At 40.3% G+C, this 24066-nt stretch overlaps 1 protein-coding gene across 4 annotated transcripts in view; it reads right to left on the bottom strand.

Moving 5' to 3' along the window:
• The window catches only part of APP (amyloid beta precursor protein), a 248267-nt gene that overhangs the window by 15923 nt on the left and 208278 nt on the right, over nt 1–24066 (bottom strand). For 2 of the 4 annotated variants that reach the window (XM_069000239.1, XM_069000241.1), the window contains 2 exons: nt 16422–16643; nt 8608–8661 (listed from right to left, as the gene is read on the bottom strand). In XM_069000239.1, the coding sequence (XP_068856340.1) occupies nt 8608–8661; nt 16422–16643 (276 nt within the window). The remainder of the gene's footprint in view (nt 1–8607; nt 8662–16421; nt 16644–24066) is intronic. The other 2 variants (XM_069000240.1, XM_069000242.1) reach the window with 1 other exon arrangement.

Here is a 24066-nt window from a genome sequence, read left to right as displayed (position 1 = left end):
AATCGCATTTCAGGGATTATTCCAAACATCTGGGTTCATTCCATTTTATTCACAGAGAGTTAGTTCTCTTTGCTCCTCTGCGATTAGAGCGGATCGCAATAAAGGAGAAAATGTATGTGCCTGCAAGGAAGCTGGACCTGTCAACCTCTCCCAACTTTCTGGTTTTAGGATTAAACGGGCAGGGGGAAAATTACAATAGTGGAGTAGCAGTGCAGAAGCTGGGGGGAAAGGGCTTTCCCAGGACTTGTTTCACTGCCCTTGGCTGCAGCAGCTGAAGAGGTGGCTGCTCCCAGCTACTCTCCACTGTCCATGGCCACACTTGCTGCTCCTCACAGAAACCCTGGCAAAAGCATCAAATGAAAATTCCTCCAAGGCAAAGGCCTGAGGAACTGCACAACTTGGCTGCTACAGCTGGCAGATCCACTGAAGCTATAAATATTGATTAGAACATATCCACACACATCTAAGATAAATCAGTGAAGAATCTGCTTGTCTTCTGTTGAGGTAACTCCTGCCTCTCGAAACTCTTAGAGGTCACTGGAAGAGTTAGGAATCACATAGGAAACATGATTGGAGTGAATCTGTATTTCCAAAAAGCTTTTGAGAAGGTCCCTGATCAAAGCTCTGGAAGAAGCTAAGATGCCAAGGATTAGAAGGGAAAGTTCTACGTGATTTCCCATAACTGACTAAATGAAAGGAAATTAAGTGTAAATACACATCTATTTTTCACAATGGAAAAACTTTATCAGTGGGTCCCATAAGGATCTGTGCTGTGCTGTTTGCAAAGCGATCTGGATAAGAGAGTGAATAGTGGCATGACAAAGTTTACTGACAAAAAATAAAAGAAAAAAAGAGGATAGTCAGAGTAAAACCAGCTGCAAAGAACTGCAGAAGGATCTTACAGATTCCAAGAGCACAATAAAAGGGAAATTATATTCAGTGTCGATATAATGCAAAGTGGTGCTTGTAGGGATACACAGCCCTAACTATACATATAGCTATAAAGACTATAAGTTAGCTCCGTTCCACCCAGGACAGAGACCTTGGAGTCACTGCGAGTAACTCTGTGGGCACTTGGCTCAGTAGCTTTCAAAAAAGCAAAGAGAAAGGTAGGAGCAATTATGAGAAAATAGAGAAAACAAAACATTGTCACACCGCTGTATAAATGATGCATCCTCATTTTAAATCTGGCTATTTATTCTGGTCACTCCACCTCACACAAAGGCAGAAGAACTACAAGAGATAAAATGCAGGGAGACACAGATGATCACAGGAATGGAATGGTTTCTGTATATGAAGGACTAAAATCATGAGTCTTCAGACTGGAAGAGGCAAAGGAGGTGAAACACAAGAGTGTGTGACTGCGAATGACAAAGGGAAAGTCTACAGGAAATGGTCATTCATTATTTCTTCTAAGAAATACAGGACACTAACATGTGTTACATGCAGCATACATACATAGAGCAGATTGAAAAGTAACATAAGAAAGCGTGTATATATATATATATATATATATATATATATATATATAATCAGTACAATGCAAAATTTGACTGCGGAACTCACTGGCACAAATCACGAGGATGTTCAAAATACAAATGAAAAAATGCATAGAAGGAAGGTTCCTTCAGGGTTACTGAATACAATGGTGAAAATACAGTTTTCTGTCCTGGAACCTATCAAATGCTAGCTGCCAAAAGCTCAATGGATGTGCCAGGGTATAAGGCAGAGGTGAAATCTGTACATACCCTGTTTGTACCACTGCTAGAGGTAGGAAAATGGACATGAGCACTTCTGCTCTTGGGGTCTGACCACTTTTACGGAAAGCAAAGCTGCAACGGCTGAGACTGTGGGTCTTTGTCAGCTTCTGTTCAATAGTCAAATGCCACAGGCAGGAGTTACAGCAGCATTTCGGGGGCAGAACAGGTCATGTCAATGAACACCAGAGGGTGGTAAGTTCACCAGTAGTCTCAGCTGCTGGAAAAATGCAGGCTCAGCCTTCCCTAGAGCAACATTTCTTTGATTTGGTTCCCTTCTCCTCCTCCCCTTCCAAGCAAACAGCAGCATGGGATCCATGCTTTCAGCATGTAGCAGGTTAAACCATGCTTTTTTGCCTTGAGATCAGGCATAAATTTTTTGGTTTGGGCCAAGTGACCAAGGCCCCACAAAAATGCCATGGAATCTGAACACAAGGTAGGACCTGATATTAGGAAGTTAATGATGTTAAGACTTACTGAAACTTGTTTTTGGCAACTTGCACCAGAAAAAGTTCAGAAACAGAAAAATCTTTTTTTTTCAGCTGTTGCACTAACAAACCCGATAGCAACTTTTTCCTTCCTTCTACCTCCCTTACAAGTTATCAAAAAGACTTCAGCTAGGGTAAACTGCTGGTCTGCAAATAACTGATTATATGGTAAGGAGAAGTATGACATTGCACTGGAATAAATTAAATACCTGGTATGAGATAAAAATATATATGGGGTTACATACGCCTTTCCACAATGTTATAGAATTGAAACTTTTTGTTTAAGAGATTCTCTTTATTACCAGTTCATTCACTTTACTGTCCTGGTGACCACACATTTAGTCTTGCACACTAAAATCAAAGATATACTTTTCAAGGGTAGTAACTGAAGAAGGAAAAACTTCGGGTCCTTCTACAACTTTGATCAGAGGTAAGATGCAAACAGTCAAGGGATTCCTAATACCTCTTTACCCTTGCATTGAAGACAAACACATGAAGAACAGTTCTCCCTCTGACAAGAACTTTAATCCTGACCTGGGACAAAATGATCTTTTTTCACTATCAATTCTAAAATACACAACCCAAACACAAAAGCCAATATACAAGATGAAAAGTGAGAGCAACAGCCTCATTGAAAATTCACAAATATTGGTAATTATTAACAGTTTTCTTCTGGATTACATACCATCTTTAGGGAGTTGCATTCCTAATCACTTCAATTTAAAAATGCTTCAGTTCAGCTGGCAAATACATTAACTCACAGCTCCTCAGAAAAACTGACAAAGCTATTTTGTTGTAAACAAACATGGGGTTAAAAGCTTCTAGTGGAATTCAACAAAATGAGCTATGATGGGCTTTTTATTGATATTGCTTTTAATTAGCAAGATTAACTGCTTTTATACATACATGTGTACACATGCATCTGTGCACACATACAATTCCAAACATCAAAAAATGGAGAGTATGAAACCCTTATTTATCCTTGACCTAAAGGAAAAAAAAATCATAAAGAGTGAAAAATTAGTCATATAAAATAAAAAACAAATTGCTGCCTTGGGAAACAGTTTATACTCACATTGATGAGCTTCTGTGTTTGTGTAAATATATATTTATGCTTTCAGAAGACTAAAAAAAAGAGGATAGAGTGAATTCCACCAAGGATATAACTAGGTGCACATTGTCTACCATACTGCTTGCAATTACTTCATCTACTGGTTACATAAACAGTTAGAAAGGTTTTGTGATATTGTTTTGCACAGATCTGAGACAGTGTTAGCTGTGCCTGAGGTTACATCTAGAGTTAAAAATTAAATCTCCAAGTGAAGCACAGTTTAAACAACTAGACCTGGGTGGTCTCTACATAGAGAAAACCAAAGTACCAGTTTGAGTGACTGCGGTACTGACTGCATTCAGGAAAACATTCAGCTCCATGTCAATGAACTGTGCTTGAGCCACAGGCAAGAACAAGAAAAGAGCTGTTGAATCAAAGCCTGTTACATGTGTGGCAAACAACTTTATCTGGGTTAAGCTTCATCTGAGATAAAAAGGGTGGAAGGGAAGGAATGCACTCTTTGAAACACCCCTGGGGTAGAGAGCTGCCTGTTCTAACCAAAAGTTCAACTATTACTTCCATATGACTCAGTGACTTTGTGCAGGTCATTTACTTTTGAAATTAAAGAAGAATGAATATTGTACACTCATAGAGATGAAAATGAAGATTATATGCTCATTTTTGTAAGGACAACTCAAATATCTTTGAGGGATATGCACTTTTAAGACTGCACGGAACTAAAACTTTCTGGTCTCTCCTAAGGTGACAGTGAAATGCTGGTTTCACTTTTACTTCATGGATGACTATGGGGCTCTCAAACTGAAGAAAGCAGAAAATAAGTGAAATACAAGTGTTATCTTTTTTACAAAAGAATCTCATTGGAACAGAGTATAAAATAATTCTTTCTCAGAATACATGTGTAGAAATGAATAATCAGAACAAGTAAAATCTGGTTTGATAATCTTTCTGGTATGTCAATCCAGATGCTGTGCATATGCACCTATAATTGCATTCACAGATAGCTACTATCTCATTTATAAAATAAACCAAAACAGTCTAATGGAAAAGAATCCATTAATGACTTTTATTTGGTAGCTGCAGACAGTTTGTTTAAAGCAACTGTTTAAAGACTGTTTGTGATGTTAGTATTGAACATCACAAAGACGGAAAAAAAATATGTTGGCAGTTTCTGGCAAGAAAATCAAAATAATTAAGCTGCTCTATGCCTTCACCTCATATAGACTGCCGCGTATGTGCTAATGATTCTGCAGAACAGCCATTAGGCTTACAGAGCCTCTGCAACCATGAGGAAATAAACCCCTCTGTTTTTCTGTAATGTAATAAAGACAGACATGTCATGATTTATTAGCAGAAGGGCCAAAGACACAGAAGCAGCTTTATGTGCAATGTTTCCCCAAAATAATTAAATGCTTGCAAAAATGATCAACCGACAAAGAATTGGAATAATACAAAAAAACACCAACAAGTCCAAACTATACAATATGGAAGAAAGCATAAAATCCTTGCATTGTGAATTATGGGCATCTTGTAAGTGATGTAATTACAGCTGTGAGTGTATACTTACAGCTGCAACTCTGCAACAGATGAAAATATGCTAAGCAGCATCCCTTCTGATGTCACATTTTCTAATCTTCACTCAATTTCCACAGATCAGACCTGCTGAATTAATGTAAGTGAAACGAGCTCACTCATGAGCATCTAGAGGTGTTTTTATATGTATTTTTATGTGTGTATATGTCTCTATATGTACATGCACGCACACACAAAGAAAAAGTTACTAATGAACAGATACCCAAAATTCAGTTGCAAGAAATTAAATGTTCATCATGAAAAAGTGACTGCTGGAGCACAGGAGAGACAGAAACACTACTGAAAAAGTTGTCACCAAGGTCATCAAGGAAAGAGGTATTTGTTTTGTCTCAGTTTGAGACAAAGTTCTTCCTGTGGAAGTTCTCAGGCTGGACTGGAGCCTTCTAACATCTAACATCTCCCTGTATAAACCAATTTATAAATAGCAAGAAGTATGTCATAAATCTGTTACAATTTTGTGCTGTATTAAAAAATAGCTCACTGATGACTACTTAGTACATTTAGATATTTTTCTTCCCTTTGACCTTTCACCATCTTGTTTACTTCCTTTCTAGGAAGGAGATGATTAGAAATGGTTTTAGGCATAATTCTTATTTTTGTTCACCCATTTGTGAAATAAGAAGGGGAAGGACAGTAAGTTGAGGCACTAGAGTCCTTTTCTAACACCCATGTGAATTACACAGATGTTTTATCCATGCTAGAAAATGGGGCTTGTCCAGACAATATTCTTTCCCTAGGACTGATGTAGATCAGATTCCAATTCAAGCTTTAACTGTGGATAGCCAAGGTGGAGCACAAGGTGGGGGTTTAGACAACCGGCAGAAATTTCAACAGATGCTTTGAACTTGGTCCATACTTGTAAACTTTTCTGCTCTATGGACTGGACAACTCCTTACTTTTTCTGACTTGACTCACAGACTTCATTTCTTGAAAGAGAATGATGTGGTGAAGGAAGAAGATTCTAGGTATCACAAATACTACCACCACCACCTAAATACTTGTTGGACTAGATGATCCTTGAGGTCCCCTTTCAACCCAGTATTCTGTAAGTCTGTGAATCTATTCTATACTCTGACCAAACTATCTCTCTTGTAAGAAAGTAACAAAGATGATCTGCATGATTTTGATCTGCCTGTAAGAAAAACATACTGATCATTTTAAGAATGTGTGAGTAAAAAGTACTGAAAATAAAATTAAAAAGAGAAAAAAGGGCACATGTTTGCATGTTTGTTTTAGTCCTTTCAGAACTCATTTTCTTCAAGAAATTCATACAGCTACAAAACATTCACTTGTTCTTATGCAGGCTTGGAGTGTTGCAGGTTGATGCGACACCAGTATTTTCACCCTGAAGAAGCAGGTCACTTGAGCGAAGCAAATAGAAGCACCAAGCCCATGGAAAGGGCAAACCTTTCAGGAAACCAACAAGAAGCTGGGCAATTAAAAAATTACAAGTAGCTGGATGCATTAATCTGCAGGTCTTTCATTAATACTTTTTCACTCTAGAGTAATTACTATTTTTTTCAATTTTTTTCAATAATAGCACCAAACTGTAAAAAGAGACTATCCCAAAAGGACAGTTACTGCACAAAGCGTATTTATTTTCCTTTTTGAACCTCTAATATAGACATTTCATTTGTAATTAGCAAGTAAAGTAAAACAGTTTTAAAGCACACATTTTCAAACTATCAGAATCCCTTTTGCACTTCACGGTTTAAATAAGCATCCATTTGCTTTCCTCTATTCCTAGTTCATGAAGATACACAGACTGCAATAATTTCTCTGTTACATTGAAATTTTGTCACACATAAATTGCTTTTCAAGGATGATGAAAAACCACATGGACATTTATAGACAGAATCTGTATCAGTAAGAAAAATTTTTTCTAGATCTGGAAATGGTGATTAAAGACATAGGGAAGTTAAGCACTACTTCTGCAGTTTAGCAGAGCATTGAGAAAATATTCCATGCAATTTTCATAGTGTAAAAGTTACAGCATCTGCTGGAAATTTCAAGCCATAATGGTCACATGCTGAAATACTTTTTACCTGTCCTTAGTAGTCTATTGCACACATTCACCAAGATCACTCATGACTTATTCTAGGCTAACTTTTAGTACTATTTGTATCACCCCAACCAACAAAGTGCTCTAATACATTTAACTAAAACATACAGTTTCACTCTGAAACTAGAGTGTAGAGTGTGTTCCACAGAAGAGACACTGAGGATTTCTGAGACATGTTTATGTGTGAGGGAGCAGAAGGGAGGAAGGAATAACCTTGCGTAATAAATATGGGCCTCATAACAGGAGATTTTTCAAGATGACTGAAATTAAAATTGTAAATAATCATAGATTTGAATAAGAAAATGGCTAGACTGAATTAACATTACAAAATTTGGATTAAACATATGTATGTTTCATCTGTGATACTTCTACTGCTCTTGGGAAGGAAGGTAGATAATGCAGTACTCGAGGGATTTTTCCCTGATCCCAAGATTTTTGGCATTGTAGCTCTGTACCTGTTTCAGGCTCTCTTCATGGACTGAATTAAGACTCTAAACACAAGTAAAGATGTCGGACTCCTGAAACAGTGCTAGGAGCACACTACCTGGACAGTTCTGACACATATCCCAATTGCGGCAACATATGAGCTTATTTTACCTCCCACTGTAGCAAATTCTGTAGTTGCTAAACATGGGTGAATTATCTGAAAGATTTGAAACCACTAGGAACATGCTGTCTGTGATGCTATCTAATGGATGTTTGGAAGGCAAGATGAAGGGAAAAAGGATACAGATCAATCAGTTTAATCTGATCTGAAGAAAGAAAACACAATTATGATGTGACACTGAAATAATCTTGACCCTAAAATATATTCTCACTATGTCGAAGAGTTGGAAAGTAACCTCTTCTGAAATAAATGGTTGTTTCCTCCCAATGGAATCAACAGTTTCAGATAATTCTGAACAAAAAACAAATGAAAAACAACCCCAAAAGCAAAAAAAAGTTAGTATGAAAGCTGAAATATTTTTTCTTTTGGAAACTGGAATTGTCCCGTTTTAACTTTTCCAAACATTTGCAACCTAGTGATCTGCTATTATTCTGAAATCAATACAGAGACAGTGGTACCTAGAGAGGAGAAACAATCACCCTGTTCTGTCCTCGAATGGAATGGATAGCTGTGTCTTCAGGCATCCTCAGGCATCCTCAGAAGGATAATACCGATTTTTAGGTATTTGGAGGTAAGTAAGGTAAGTACTACAGCAAAAAATATCAATGCCCCCTACAGTTCTGAAATTGTATGCATTAATTCCTTATTAGCCCTGCTCACTCTACCTAAAGCATTCAACATTTCGATCATACATTCCCAAATTAGAACCAGCGTCTGTATTAAGTGGTACCAAGTTTACCATCTCCTGCACCTGCCAAAGTGTTATTACTGGAAGGGATGAGACCTTCAATACAAACCAGTTCTGGGTCTGGGACTCACTCCAGCTGCAAGCACACATACCAAATGCCCTCAATATGGACAGCAGTCACACAGGAGGAATTTGTGAGGGAACAATGCTTCCCTCGTTCATGGAGTAGCATTAAATTTTATGAGAGGGGTACACCAAAGCAAAGGTAAATCATTTAAGCTCCAGCAGACCACATGCATGCCAGAAAAATACAGGTTAGGTAAAAGCCATGCAAGTCATATACCTGGTCGTGTGGTGAGTCCTCTGTCTGCAGCTGGGCGGGCATCAACGGGCTCAACTAGGCATGTGCAGAAAAGAAACAAAAAAGCAAACAAAAATAAACAAAATCCCCCAAAATTATAAAGTCAAGTGGTCTTCTGTTGGGACAGTGCAGGAGAGAAATACTGCATAAACAGTTACCAAAGCAACAGCTAGAAAATATCTGCCTTCAGTTAATCCTGAAAGTAAAAGGAAGGGATAGGTGTGACTTCATAAGGAAAGCTTCAGAGCTGAGGCATCACTTTTACATCATATTCTGGTTACTGCTTCAAGTGAGAAACCATTAAGACTAAAGAATTTCTGTCAATAGAACAAAATCATATTCATTACATGCAAACTTTTTCCCATTGTCTGATCAGAACTGGCAGCCAGAACGGACACGAGTTCCTGCAGCTGCTCTTTACCAATATTGACTTAAAAGCCAACTGAGTATCTCCTTTTTCATTTCAACTGGGATTCTTTACAGCACCAGCTATAATGTTTAAAAAAAGTAAAGTGCATTTTGAAAATATAAGCAATATTTCATTCCTATATGTTCTGATTTGTGAACAGCATATTTGTCTTCCAGTTTTTCAAAGGGAAACAAAGAAGAAACACAAATTTCTATCCAACTGTGTGCCGTATCCAGTTTCACAAAACTCTTTTATTACCCTACTAAGGTTTTATCAGCTGAAACCTAAGGTTGATGGAACTCACTGGCACTAATAAAAAAACAGGATTTGCAAAACTTAGAGCTATTTGAGTCACTGCCTACTGCCTCAGTTAAGTTCAAACATACTGGAAATGTTTATTAAAACATTCAGATTTTTACTTCTCTTTTTTGGTTGTTTCTCTGTTTTGCTCCAATTGTGTTGCCTTATCTATCCAATCTTTGACAGAGTCAAAGAACTTAAATTCAGAAATGAAATGTTACATTGTTCCTTAGAATTCAGATTTTTTAACATATTCTCATTTATTTGAATTTCTGGATTCAGGTATGAGCCTTTATCAGCAGTAAGTGAGCAGCAGTAACCCAGGAAATCTGAGAGACCCACAGTTTTCAATCAAAAAGAACTGCTCATTGGAAAATCACACAAACCTGATGATACTATTGATTTGAGCAATGGAATTGCTGATCTTCCCAGGAAGCATGTGTCACTGGCTTAGTGTTCCTGTGGGTTTGACAAACAACCTACCATGCTTATAAGTGAGAGCCTAAGTGACTCCCATGTCCTTTGCACACAGGAGATGACTGCATGAGCTCCTGCCTCTGAAAAAACCCCCAGTAATTCAGCTTTAGAGTAGCTGCAGACTAAAAGCACATCAGCACATCTGACTCGCTTGTGTCTCCAGAAAGGCAGACTTTCACAGAGCTTGCTCGTCTGGTGCTGCAGAATTCAGAGTAGCACTAGCAGACCATGTAATTGTTTTCCTTACATAGTTCTATATAAAACGCAATTTCCATTCTTAACTAAAAGCTACAGTTTTGAGTATTTTCCCATTTATGTCTTCTGCTAGGTTTTCAATATTGTCAGCACATATCCTCAGGCAGGTCAGCAGTAATTTTCAGTGGCAAGGACCCAAGGGAAGAAACAACCACGAGTAAACATTATCCAAACTGCTCTTGCAGACCCCTCCTCTGTTACCCTGGCCCCCATATCCTCCCTAGAAGGCGGAGGGGGTTTTATTTCTCTCCTCTTTGTAATCCTACATGGCCACAGCTATGGAGAACTGAGAAAGAAGCCTATGCATAGCAACAGAAATGGGAGTAGGTGAAGGGGATAAGGATGAAAGAGGTTTCTGTTGTAGAGTAGCATGAATCTGGCCTCAGAGTAATGCAGTATTTGTGGTTAGGTGAAAGTATTACTAATGAATAATTCTTGTAATCTGTAATTTTGGAAACACTTTACAGGGGAAAGGCTGGGCCACTGGCACATTTCACAACTGACACAGAAGCAAAAAGACCTGGTCAAGGTCACAAACCAACTTCAGGGCAAAAACTGGAGGCACATGGTAAGAGCCAAGGGTCTTCCAAAGCAGATTGTGATGCCAGGCAGCATGGTACAAAGAAAGACTGGTTTCTGGAGAGCCCTGAGCTACCACCTTTTGAATTTCAGTAGCATTTTAAAACCTGCCTGCTCTGCCCCAGTACTGATGTATGCACAAACAGCAGTTAACTCTGAAAATCTTGTCTGTGGGTTTTCTCACTGCTTGCCCTCACTAGACCACATCATCTCAACAGCTAATGAAGAGGGAAGAAATTTAAACCCACTACAGCATTTATCAATAATCAAAACTCAAATATGTACTGTGTGTTATTACCAAAAAGGTGCATTCATTTTGATGCTTGTTGGAGGCTATTTTTCCTTTTGTTTTTCTTTTCTCTTAGGGAATTTCCCCCCATTTTTGTTGCTAAGGAACAATAACCAGGCACTTAAGAGAGACAAAAGAAGCGACCAAGCTCAGGGGAGGAGGACATCTGGCTGCACTTCTATTATCTGAGGGTATCTTTCAGAGGAGCAGAGATACCTGAGTGTTGGGCTGGAAAAGGAAGGGGCTGGGGCAGCTGCTAGCTCTCTTGCTCTCAGCTTCAGAGGAGGAGGATCTGAGCTGCTGCCTGGGGGGCAGAGGGGGGGGCGAATTCACTGCCGCCACCAGAGCCCAGCTTAGTCCTGCTTCTTCTGCTGTGTGTGAGCCTTTGCTTGTGAGAGCAGCCACTGAACTGGGACCTCATTAACAACCAACCTCACTAAAAAAGGACTTTCACCATCTGTTGGGGTGCCTCAGGGGAAACCCTGGGATCCCCGAGCCCCTTCCCCCTCCAAGGGGACGTCTCTCTCGGCCATGTTCAGGAGCTGGGCAGTCACCTCCCAGCCCCCGCCATTCCTCTGTCACTGCTCCAGGTCTTTTGCTACACTGCAGCCCCCATACCCCCTGTCTGCCAGGGGGTCCCATGGTTTCAGCTACAGCTGCCAAGTTTCTGATACATCTTGTCTACCACCCCAGGATTTTGCTCATCCCTGCCTTCCCAGCTTGCTACTCCGAGGTCCCTGCTACAGCTCCTTTTACTGTCCAGAGGGGGCACCGGGATCGGCTGCTGTTGCAGTAGGGATACTGTAACACACCTGTATCAAACCAGGAGTCCCGTGGAAAAGAAATATATATGGACGGATTCTTGATAGATGTTTCAGAGAGATGTTTATTTCTCCAGCCGCATGGCCAGGATCTGCCGAGGAACTGCTACAGTCACGGGACCCGAGGGTCCTTGCCCGCGCCGGGGAACACAAACCAACCAATGGGGAACGAGGCTGACCAGGGGCAGGGAAACCCCGTGTCTCCCCTCAGGGCTACATGGCGGGGGGAGGAGACTCCGACATTTCACCCATTTTATTTTAATAAAAGGAGAATGAAGACAACTGGATAAACATAACAAGAACAGTTTCAAAACAAAACAAGCCACCCTCCTGAGTCTTTAAATGTCCAAACAGATTCTGTGGAACATCTTAGGGCTGACAGAAGGGAGACAGAACTCTCTGAGCATGCTTCGTGGGGAAACTGAGGCAGGAGAGGGTTTAATTTCTTCCCTCCCCCTTTTCATCTCCCACTCGGCATTGGAAAAGGATTTTTGGGGAAACAATTATCAAAGGTATGGTTTTGTGAGGGAAACCATGGATGAAAAAACGGATTGGGAATACACTGGGGGTAATAGGACATAGGATAAAAGGGAAAGGTGGGATTAGGAAAGGGAGACTGTAGGGGGGGGGGCTTACAATGGAGATATTGTCTAACAGGACTACGATTTTTTGCATATATACTGCCTTTCACAGGCTGCCCCGCAGGTTTGTAAAGGAAGTGCCTTTTCCATCCCTTCCACCGGCTGTGCCGCCATTACCCACGTGCAGAGAAACGGCTGAGCTCGTGGCACAGCGCCCCCTGCAGGCGCGGGGGAAGCATCGCACCCACCCTGCCAGGAGCCAACAGCGCCCCTGCCGGCTGTGAGCGGAACTGCACCGAAGGGGAAAGGGCCCAACAGCTGAGAGAAGGCTGTGGTTGGGTCTCTGGTTTTGTTTGTTGTCAGAGTTGTTATTTGTTTGCCTTGTTATCCATATACATACTTGTAAACTACTGTTATTCCATTTCTCATATCTTTGCCTGAAAGCCCCTTCATTTCAAAATTATAACAATTCGGAGGGAAGGGGTCATATTTTCCATTCCAAGGGAGGCTCCTGTCTTCCTTAGCGGACATCTATCTTTCAAACTGAGACAATGCTCCAGAATTATATTTCTCTTGAATATACTTCCATGTGCACAGAAATAAGACTGAAAATGCAGTGTACAAATAGACTCATCAAACTAAATTGGTACATGTTTATTTACACTGACTACTCAGGCTTCATAGAGGCCACACATTCCCACTTTTATCTAATACTTACTTCTCTTTTCAAAAATAAAAGAAAAGTACATCAAAAACTGGTACAAACCAGCAGGTGTGCTATCTGATGCTCACCTATCAAGAACATTGTTGAAGGGAGCAACTGGACAAATCATAAGGATAACACAGTACATTTACAGGAATCTCACTTTAGATAAATACTAGATATAGGCATTAAGGCTCCTTGTAGCCTGCAAGCTAAAATACAAAGTGTAAACCACCAAATCATTAACCACTGGCAAAATGCCCAGAGAGCTTGGCAGTGTCAGAGCTTCACAGCTGTTGGGAGTTTGTTGGGGGTCACCTGTGAAGATGCATTTTGCATTGCTGAAATACAGTTTCCTGACATTTTTCACGGTGCCTCTGAACAGTCCTCAGAAAGTGTTTTTTTTTAGTCAACCTAATTTGTGTCGCATCATGCTGGACATCCATACAGCCATGCAAGTAGTGTAGTGTATTACCTGTTACTTCAGATTAACTTCTGTGGATATTTCCAGGGAAACTATCTCAGGGGAAAACAAGGAAATACTTGCAGAAAATACTGAGCTATGCTAGGCTTTCAAAGTCTGTTTATTGTTACATTTTTTTCATTTATTCGTCAGTAAAAGCAATTCTAGGAAAATAAACTATTTGCACAAAATCTATCCTTTAAAACATGCAGTTTAGATTGGGAAAATTTCAAATGGAGTTATGAAACCTTAGGATTACATGGCAACATACCAATCCAACACATTATTAATATCTTTGAGTGAAACCTGGGATTAGATCATGGTCATGGAAGGAAATAGGCATGGGAATTAATAATAACAAATTTTAGGGAGGGGTTGTAGTATTTTAACTTCATCAGTTCATCAGAGGGAATGAAAAAAAGAGGAGGAGAAAATTAGGTCAATTGTTATTAACTTATTGCTACTTCCAAACTGTATTATAAGAAGACAGAAACATGTTTTTGGAAGCAATGTAGACAAAGCCGGAAGTATGACCACTATCAAAGAAGAAAACATGCATGGGAAGTGAAGACAAATGGCACAGTCAGTCCTGGGATTCTGGAACAACGAAGTGGGAGACAAACACAAAGGAAAAAACAAAGCTGTGAAATTCCCCTTTGATGCTATGGGCAAAGGTATAGAGAGGGTCTCCAAAGAAAGAAGGTATTGTAGGCATGATGACATTAAGAACATTGTGGTTTGGGTAGATGACAGAAAAGTATAACAGGAAACAAGAAGGACCTGAAGAGTCCATGACCTGAAGAGGTTTAAGTCACCAAACGATTTCCACTTCTAACTGTGCATACTTGAACAATTATAATGGTTGGCCTAACAGAACTGACTGCTGCAATAAGTTCATGACAAATATAATACAATCCTGGTATAAAAATCCAAAACTAAACCCCAGCAACTTGAAGGCATGAAAGAATAAGTGCTGCAACAAACCACATACTGCATTAAAACACACAGGACTAATAATTAAATGGTATGTTATTCCAGGCAGGAGAGTTTTTGTTTCTTATTTGCTACCATACATTTGAAAAGGAGAACCATGCTCAGTATAGCTGCCTGTGGGAATTCAGTGTCACTTTGAAGTACCCTTCATAATTAGATTCTGAGCTTAGACAGGTTTCTGAAGGAAAAAATATGCTTGTGTGATTAAACTATGGGTATGTCTGGGTGCACCTGTCTACCTAATAACTTCTAAACCTGGTGACTGAAATCAACATATTTTGAAAGCTAGCAGGACAGACATCAAAAATAATTAATCCCCCCTATGTTTCATGAAAGCAGGCAGCAGGTATAGAAACTGATGCCTCGGATGCTGTAGCTACGGAAAAAACTGGAGCAAGAGCTGGAACTGAAAATTCCTGCAGGACAGACAGCATGAGCCAGACTGCAACCTGCTCCTGGCAGACAGCCTTGATAAGTGCGCTAGGGTTAAAGCAAGCTGCAGCTCCTTCCCCCAGAAAATGAGGTTCAGCCTGCCAGCCTGTGAGCCATTTGTGCCCCTTGTCAGTGCCTGACACGCTCCAGCCAGCTGCTCTCACTGCCTGGCATGCCACTTGGCTACAAGTGCCCTTTGGACACAGCTGGAGTCCTAGTCACCATCTCCTGCCTTCTGGTTTTTCCTGCTGGCTGGTCTGTTGAGTTTGCTCTGGTTCTGCTCTTTTACTTGGTCCCTAACTTGCAGTGCTGACTCCCTGGTACTCTGATTTTAGCCCTACTCCTGACCAGCCTCCCCTCAAATCTGCTAAACATCTGCCTCACTGACCTTTGTGCAGGTCATTTCTTTTGCCTGATCCTAGGCTTCTCTGACTCGTTGGGACAAACTTTGATCGCAAAACTATTTCTGACTCCACTGATTTCACTTGGCACCAACACCAGACCTGGCAAATCCATGTCTATGTTCCACGTTTCATTTCCCACACACCCAGTTGCTCACAGTCACTCACACACCATGCTGGAGTGAGAGTAACTGCGTAAGGATGATCTCAGAACTCATTCTGAGAGCAGGTACAGCCCAAGCCAGTGGTTTCAAAAGACTTGAGGAGGATGCTAATGTCTGTGCAGTTCAGCTACAAATCACAGATTTGCCTGAGAACACTTCTGCAGTTCCAGGCTCTGTATGTACTGTGGCTTTGCAGTATCAAACTTTCACTGATGTGATTAACTTAGCACTAATAACAGTGCAGTTAAACTGATCAAGGAAAACAAAAGCAAGAGGAGGAACTTAAATGACATGACCCAAGTCCTCAGGTTTCTGATTTATTGGCTCCAGCACCTAGGTGAACTACCAATTCCAGATTCTACATGGATTATTTAAGTAGCATACAGTCACTTCAATGAAGTAGTCAATGAGCAACATAAAAATACTCCTCAGGAAAAACCTTTTCACTAGCCAAGTTGTATTGATGAGCATGTAGGAACATTTCTGCAGTACATTCCAGAAAATAACATCATGTGTCTGCTAGGATTATGCTGGAAGTGTAATCATTTTCATGCCAGCAAATAAAAAGCTCTATCTTAAATAAAACACTCATTTCATCATGGCACAAATCTAACAACTTACCTATCTCCCTTTGGTCATTGTCATGTATCTTATAAGACTGCTACTCATAATCTCCTAGAATTTATTATGGTTTGTTTCTGAAGGCAAGTAAGCTCAACTCTGAAATTTATTGTGTGACTAAATTACAGATTTTAGTCAGGACTTTCTGTTCTATCAGAGACACAACTGACATGGCAGACCAGTTCCAAATGTACACTTCAGAACATTTATCCCACTTACATAAAAAAAAAATCAACTTTCAGGGAACAACATGAAGAGAAACCACAAAGCTCAGGAAGTTCTGTGGTTTCTCCTCCTATTGTACTTACCCTCATTTTCAGTATTGGCTGGAACAGAATCGACTCCAAAGGGATGCCATGGCTGAAGGTCATCTAGGCTGAAATCTCCATCCACTGGAAGAAGTTCAACTGTAGTCTTTGTTTCCGTCAACGAAGGCATAAGAGCATCATTTCCATAGCTGATTCTGGGTTCGCTGATCATATTGGCCAAGACATCATCAGAGTAGTTTTGTTCTTTCTGAAGTAATTCATCTGCAAGGAAATTTCAATGCAAAAATTATCTGGAAGAGCCAGCGTATCTACAGACCTATTTTCAATGCTATTAAAGTAAGAATTCACTGTTCTGAGATTCTGTTTTCTTATGATAAATAAAAACATTAAGGCTTGGAATAGTAAAAACCCGATGATAAGCACTGCCGCTAAGGCATTTTATTGAAACATCAACCAAAATTGTTCAGTACTGTTTCCTATCCACATTTCTACCACATAACAGATCACAGGTCTGTGCTATATACATTCCTTGGCTCTTCCTAACCACTTTGGAAGGAAGCACAAAACAATTCTCTTCAACTCAACATGCTGCCATAAGTCAACTGGCAAGAGATCCACAGGAAGGAATGTCTTTGTAATTTCTCCTTTCTCTTAAATGGTCACTGCCAAAGCTCATCACAACTCTTAAATCCTAAATCTTCAAAGCAGTCACTGTATTAAATTTGGTTTACTATAACACATCAAATCTGAAGAAACATTTGATTTTTTAACATATATAACTTCATCATAACACTGAAGTAGTTCTTTGTTAAAAAGCAGTAATAGACATCTACAGGCAAATTATTTTACAAGTTACCAGCACCTAAAGCTACACAGTATTATCTATGCTGTGGAGTTTTTTTTCTTGAAGCAAGGTGAGAACAATCAAAGTACCTTTCAGCTCCATCAGGTGTATAGGACACACTGTTCAACTCAGTGTTAAAAATAAGCTCAGAGGTTGTGTGTGCTTCATTATTCCTACTCCCGTCTCACATAAAAGTTCCTCTGCTCTCAGAGCAGGAAAGACATGGACTTACTGGAGTGAGTCCAGACGGCCACAGAGTTATCAGAAGGCTGAAGTACCTCTGCTATGAAGACAAGCTGAGAGACCTGGGGCTGTTCAGCCTGGAGAAGAGAAAGGTCCAAGAAGACCTTACTGTGGCCTTTCAATACTTAAAGGGGGTCTGTAAGAAAGATGGGCCAACTTGTCATCAGGGCCTTTTGCGATAGGACACGGGGTGATGGTTTTAAACTCAAGGAAAGTAAATTTATGTAAGATATAAAGAAGAAATTTTTTACAATAATGGTGGTGGTAGATGCCCTGTACCTGGCAGCATTCAGGGCCAGGCTGGACATGACTCTGACTAAGCTGATCTTGTTGAAGATGTCCCTGCTCATTGCTGGGGGAGTTGGACTAGATGACCTTTAAAGGTCCCTTCCAATCAAAACTATTCTACAATTCTATTCTTGATCCCCCGCACCTTTCACTGACATCTGTTTTTGTAGGAACAACATACTGTTTGCAAGTACTTTGAGGGAACTTGCTGCACAAGAGTGCATTCAAGTAAGCAATTGCAATGAAGACCAGTAATTGCTAATAAGGCGCCAATAATGAGCAGGTACCACAGAGCTAAATAGTTCATAATAGGAAACTGTAATAGAGTGCAAGTGAGCACATGAGTACACACATGGCAGCTAATGATACAATAGCTTTTACTAAGACTGTCTTCTCTGCACTTCATTAAGGACCCCCTGACTGTCGCTACTTCACACTCACACATCTCTCCCATGTAGCAAGTCAGGGACATGAATCACCACTCTGTTGCTAAATCCTTTATGCCACTCCACAGGGGTCACTCATTTCCTGGTAACATCAGTGATGAAGGGCATCTAATTTTCTATACACACCAGAGCTTTAGACCCCTCAGAAAAATCTTTCGAATGTTATGTTTCTCCCAACTTTATGCGATGAAGCTTCATACCACAGAAGTACAATGCAACCATGCAGCAGGCTCAGTAAGGACCCTTACTACCTCACGAGCATTAGAGATGCCACTGCTTCAGTGCTTCTGTCAACGATGATGCAGTAGGGCTCTGCTCTTTAATACATCTCTCAAAGGCCACCTTGAGATAGCTGATGAAACTCGCTGCCAACCCTATTCCTGTAACACTAAATTCAGAACATCAAAAATAAACAAAATGTTGCAACCTCAGCTCTGGGACAAACATGGGTTCTGAATCTTGTAAAATAATGTTTTAAAATAAATTTTCCAGTTTAAAGAGTAATTACTTGAGCAGATGGTAAGACTAATGTGAACACAAAATTTAATTATGTGATTTAATCTGTTGGAGAATAGAATTATTGGGATCAATAAAAGAACTGTGCAAGCTATTGAGCTGGAGGTTTTTGGGCCTGTGTGTGTGAGACACTTTCCGTGGGAAAGTCTCTGTTGTGAAGCTGAACAGTTTCAGCCTGAGAAATTTCAGGGAGTACCGTACTTGCAGGTGCGATATCTAGGAGTATAAGGGAGGCAAGGGCAAAATTCTTTTGAACATAACAAGACTGTGGAAAACTGCCAATGTAGTCTGATTGTGTAGAAATAGAAATATGTCCTGATAAGTGTTAAACCAGTTAGGAGCTAACAAGCTGGTATACTATATAAGTGCCTTTAGACTGCTAATAAATCGGAGTGTATTTTTCAACCATAGTGGCTGGTGTCTGTTCTTCTCCCCCCGCCGGGGATCTGAGCTCCCCGTCCCGCCGCGGCCTCCGATATTAATCTATCCATTAGAATGACTTACTAGGACAGTATAGAAAGCCTATGTCAGTCACACTGAATTGTTTTTCTTTTCTTGTCCATTTTACTGAAAACAGTATTATTTATGACACCTAATTAATCTTCAACATAGAAATTAAGTCTGATTTTTGTTTCCAAACTGCACTTACATTACTCCTTTTTCAAATTAAACCACCTCCTTTAATCAGAAGAACGACAGATGAAGCACCTTGATATTCTGAGCAGACGCTATCACATGACATGTTAATTTTCATTAGATAGGGATGAAGAGACTACAAAAAGGAGCTGGATTTTAGAGGCCTGAGGGAGGAGTCTGGTGTCCATGTGCCTTGCAGGGAGCCACACATGACAGCAGCTGAGAACACTGTACTACCATGTCATGTCATCATGGACCACAAGAGAGAGTGTTACAGTACTGAGCATCTTAGTGATGGCAGACCTTTTAAAACATGGGCACTGGTTTTCAGGGACAGCTCCCCTTGTTCCCACTGTTCTCCCCATCCCCAGAGGATGGTGTGGGGCATCTGTAGAGACCTGGAGCTCAGGCGGCAGTGGCAGGGGATGGTGCTGGGGAAGCTGTGCCCCAACCACTCCTTTGCCCTGGGCAGTGCCAATCCTGCACAACTCCTGTCCATACCCTGCTGCTGACCCACTCAGTGTCACCTGCAGACAGCTGCTGCCCTTGGAAAGGACCAAATGATGCACAGAGGGGAAGGAAGGACCTGAGCTCTGGCAGTGGAGGAGTGGCACCAGGACCGGCACAGCACTCAGGAAAGGCCATGGTACAGGCATGGCTGGGCCTGCCAAGCTGACAGAGAGGGACACCAAACTCCCATCACGATACCATGATTATATCCAAATTTCTGAAGGCTGGGAGTAATCACACACAAAGCCCCTCTCAAGGCTACCCAAGTGGGAGCATGTTGTCAGCTCTGTTGTTTTCCACTCAGCTATGGTGCACAGCCTGGAGAGGAACTGACCTGCACAATAGCTCAAGTGAGGCAGACAGATACCACAACCATCAGAATTATGATCACATCCATTTTACAAGCAGGGAAACAACGGCCACGAGTCAAGCCCATCTGACAGAATGAATCAGACACTGAATGACAGTGAGAAATTGGAAGTGCCTGCCATAGAAGCTGCTGGAGTCCATCACACTGAGGCAGCTGTGTCTGCATTGAGTAAATGATTCACAAATAATTGCTTCAATAGCTGAACTGCTAAAAAACGTTTGCCTTAGGATTTCCAGTTATTGACACTACTGGCAAAGTCCAAGATCAGTTTTTCAGGGCTGATTTTGTTCCAAATATCGACGGCTCCTTGAACCATCAGTTACGCTAATGGAAAGCTGTACATCTACTCATCGACACAGTACTCCCTCCCTTCTGCAGCTGCCAACTCAATTCCCCCACCGTGCAACAAATCCCTAAATAAGCAGGGAGCAGGGAGTACAGACACAGCTGGAGGCTAGGATGTGCATTCAAGACTGTTTCAGGGGTTTTATTTGTATTGTGAATATCTTATTATTAGGTGCTGAAAATAGAGAGATTCTAGGTTGCTCTTCAAAATTTCATCTCACATCAAACCAACAGGACAAAAGCTCTCTGAGAATCTCCCTATAATAAATGTTTTTTGCTTGGCTCATTATCTCCTTGTAGTGTTCTGCTCAGCCTTGCCATTGAGAAAAATAAAGTGGATGGCAAAACTTTTTGTCCCTCTGAGAGCATGTGCTCAAAAGCAACCATGACCTTGGGAAAAGCCCACACTCAGCTGGGACCTCAGACCACCCACCAGCTCTGGATTTGGTGTGAGGGTATGCAGTTGCTACTTCTCCTCCAGACACTCGAAATTCTCCGTCAGACACCTAAACCTTTTCTTTCTCGGGATGAGAGACAGGCTCACTTCTAGTATTTTAATAAGATGCTTCTTAGATTTCTCATAACACCTAAGCAAGTTTCACTCATTCTTGGGCACACTTGCAGGCATTTCCTCATGGGTCAATACTCCTCAACAACAGCATCTAGAAAAATTGAAGTAAAATATGTTTGGGGAACTGGATAAAAGTGTAACACCACTCCAACCTCCTTTCAAGACTATTCTCTTATCCCACAAAGAGGCAAACAGAGCCAAAAGCAAAGAAAGAGCTGAAGAAAAGAAAATTTACTACAAAATCTTCTGGTAGATACTGGATTGTTAGAAGCTATTTGTCTACAATGCCCCAAGACCACAGCTGTATTTGCAAATCTTTGCAAATAGCACTGTGCTAGAAAAGATATAATGACAAATCCCAACAAAGCTGATGGAGTCTTGGAGTGGCAAAACCCATGTTATGTTGAAACCTTATCTACTTTTACTGTCACACAACATTGTTTCCAGTGTTGAACTCTGGGACATACTTCCCAGCCCTTAACTGGCACAGCTATGATGACACGAATTTCATGTGGAACAGCTTCTCTTGCTGTCCTGGAATGCCAGCAACCCATTATCTGTCTTTCAAACCATAATTTTTATTTAGTTCATAGTTTATTGTTTAAAATTTCCAAAAATTACTGTAATATTTGTTTGTTGTGTTTTTTAGGAGCCCATCTACTAGATGAAAAGCTCTGCAATCACTATTATGTGCAAGATCATTGGATTTATTTGAAAAGCAGCTCTAAAATTAGCAATTGTAATTGTGGAAGTTTTAAAAAACAATTTCTTAAACCAGATTAGAAATGAAGTGCACCCAAAACACCTCTAATTAGCACTAGTTAAAATACCACCAAATTATATGCCATAGTCTTGACCCAACATCAAACTTCCTTTGTAAATTGCCATCTACATGGTAGAACATATACTTGATCCAACAAAGAAGGGCTTGGAACCAGCTCAAATAAACTCATACAAATGCAGAGTCTTATTGCCTCACTTATCATCAGTGACCACTGAGTCTGAACTGAACATGTGTCTTTCCCAAAGCTAGTTGCTTTTGAGCATGTGCTTTCAAAATGACAAAACTGCGAAGTGTCAGCAACCTCCCCGTTCTTCTCAACTGCAAAAATTGCAGAGCAATTGAGTCACAGCAACGGCTTCATTTGCACTGGCACACATTGCCTTAATCCAGTCTGAAGGCAGCTTAAATCATGCACATGATTCACAGGATTCACTAAGAATACCAACACAATCATTTATTACAGCACATGTGGTACGAGGTAAAACGTTTAGCTGCAGCTTTCAATTGTACGCCTGCTTTACAGGCTAATTCAATGTCATGTTATCTTCTAAAGCAGTTGCACTGATGTAATTTTCAGTTGCACTGATGTTAGGTTTTAACTAACTTTGAGTGTCTGCATCTTGTCAGCTGTATGAATCAAAACTCCCCCAAGTTGGTAAATATGAAAACAAGACCTCCTGTGCCTTACCACAAAGAGTGAAGCTCCACTGAATTTCAAGTATTTTGTTATTTTAAGATATTTTGTTGAATCAAGCACTGTGCAATCATGATGTTACATATTGCTATGAGTCATAACATTATCAAACTGCAAAACACAATTCTGTGGTATTCAGTGCTGAACTAATTCATTTGTATAGTACAAGTCAAATATAATTTAGAGAGAGATTCTGATGAGAACTTTATTGAAAGTGACCTGCCTACTGGAGGATGGAGGAGCAACTTTGTTGCCTGCGTGCTTTGAAGATGATGATGGAGGAATGCTATGGTAGATCATTCCTGTGAAATACTGGAAATGATCCCAGCCTTCAGTGCTCAGATCCATACTGACAGAGAAATGTAACCACCCCATCAGATCTAAGCTTTCTTCTCACCTCCTGGTCAGCCTGTGAAATTATGCCACAGGTCTTTTTGTCTGGAAACTTCTTCAGTGCAATATGTCTCTCCCTCAGGGCTAAAGGGAAACAGAAAGAGCAAGAACCATGGAAAATAGCATTTCATAGTTCTTATTTTCTGTCCTTCAGAGACATCACCACTAGGGCAAGAGCAAGTAGCAGCCAAAACCCTCCACATTTCAGAAATTTCTTATGTGTATGAAAATCTTGTTCAGTAAGTTGAAAAGAATTTGCTTTTTCCAAATTCTCAGAAAGTGAACATTTAAGATATCACGAAACAGTTGACCTAGAAGATTTTTTCTAGAAGTTAATAAGAGAGTAAGTATCCCATAGCCTTAGACAACACCTTGCTGGCTAAGAACCTAACTTCAGAAAAAATATACATTTGAACTTGAGAATAGCTGCAATAATTAGAACCATGCTAAAAAGAACATGCTTCTAATTAATTTTTTAAAAAAATCACAACTTTAGCACTTCTGTTTCTTTCCCATTTCTTGCTCCTTCTATTTAAATTCCTCTGGATAACAATTCCAAAGACTGACACACTAGCTCTGTAATATATTATATATAAAATTATATTAGCTTGTGTAGACAGTCTGTAACTGATTCTCACTAGACACTCACAATTTGCCAGCAGGTAAGAATTAAGATGATTCCTTTGTTTCTTTCACAATCTGTGATCCTACAGTTTTGGGCTGCTTCAGTACTCATGGACATTGACATCATGAACTTGATTTAAGATGACATATCTATGAAAAATTTACACATACAGTCAGTGTATCAAGAAAATCTCCAATAGCTCAGCATAATGACATTTCCATTAACGAGCAACATTTTACCAAACCAGAGCCTCCCCTCTGACTTGAGCTATGCATTCGGAAAGTCACCTGCTCTCAGATTGTATCTGAAAGCTGGACAACTGGAAGACGTTTTCAGACTTTCGTTATCTATCAAAAAAAAAAAAAAAAGAATGACATCTCAAATTTGGCACATGATGAACTAACATATGAGTTCCTTAA

This window comes from Aphelocoma coerulescens, unplaced genomic scaffold, assembly GCF_041296385.1.
Source record: "Aphelocoma coerulescens isolate FSJ_1873_10779 unplaced genomic scaffold, UR_Acoe_1.0 HiC_scaffold_78, whole genome shotgun sequence".
Lineage (NCBI taxonomy): Eukaryota > Metazoa > Chordata > Aves > Passeriformes > Corvidae > Aphelocoma > Aphelocoma coerulescens.
The sequence above is the reverse complement of the archived record's forward strand: the minus strand, read 5'-3'. Positions and strand labels throughout refer to the sequence as shown.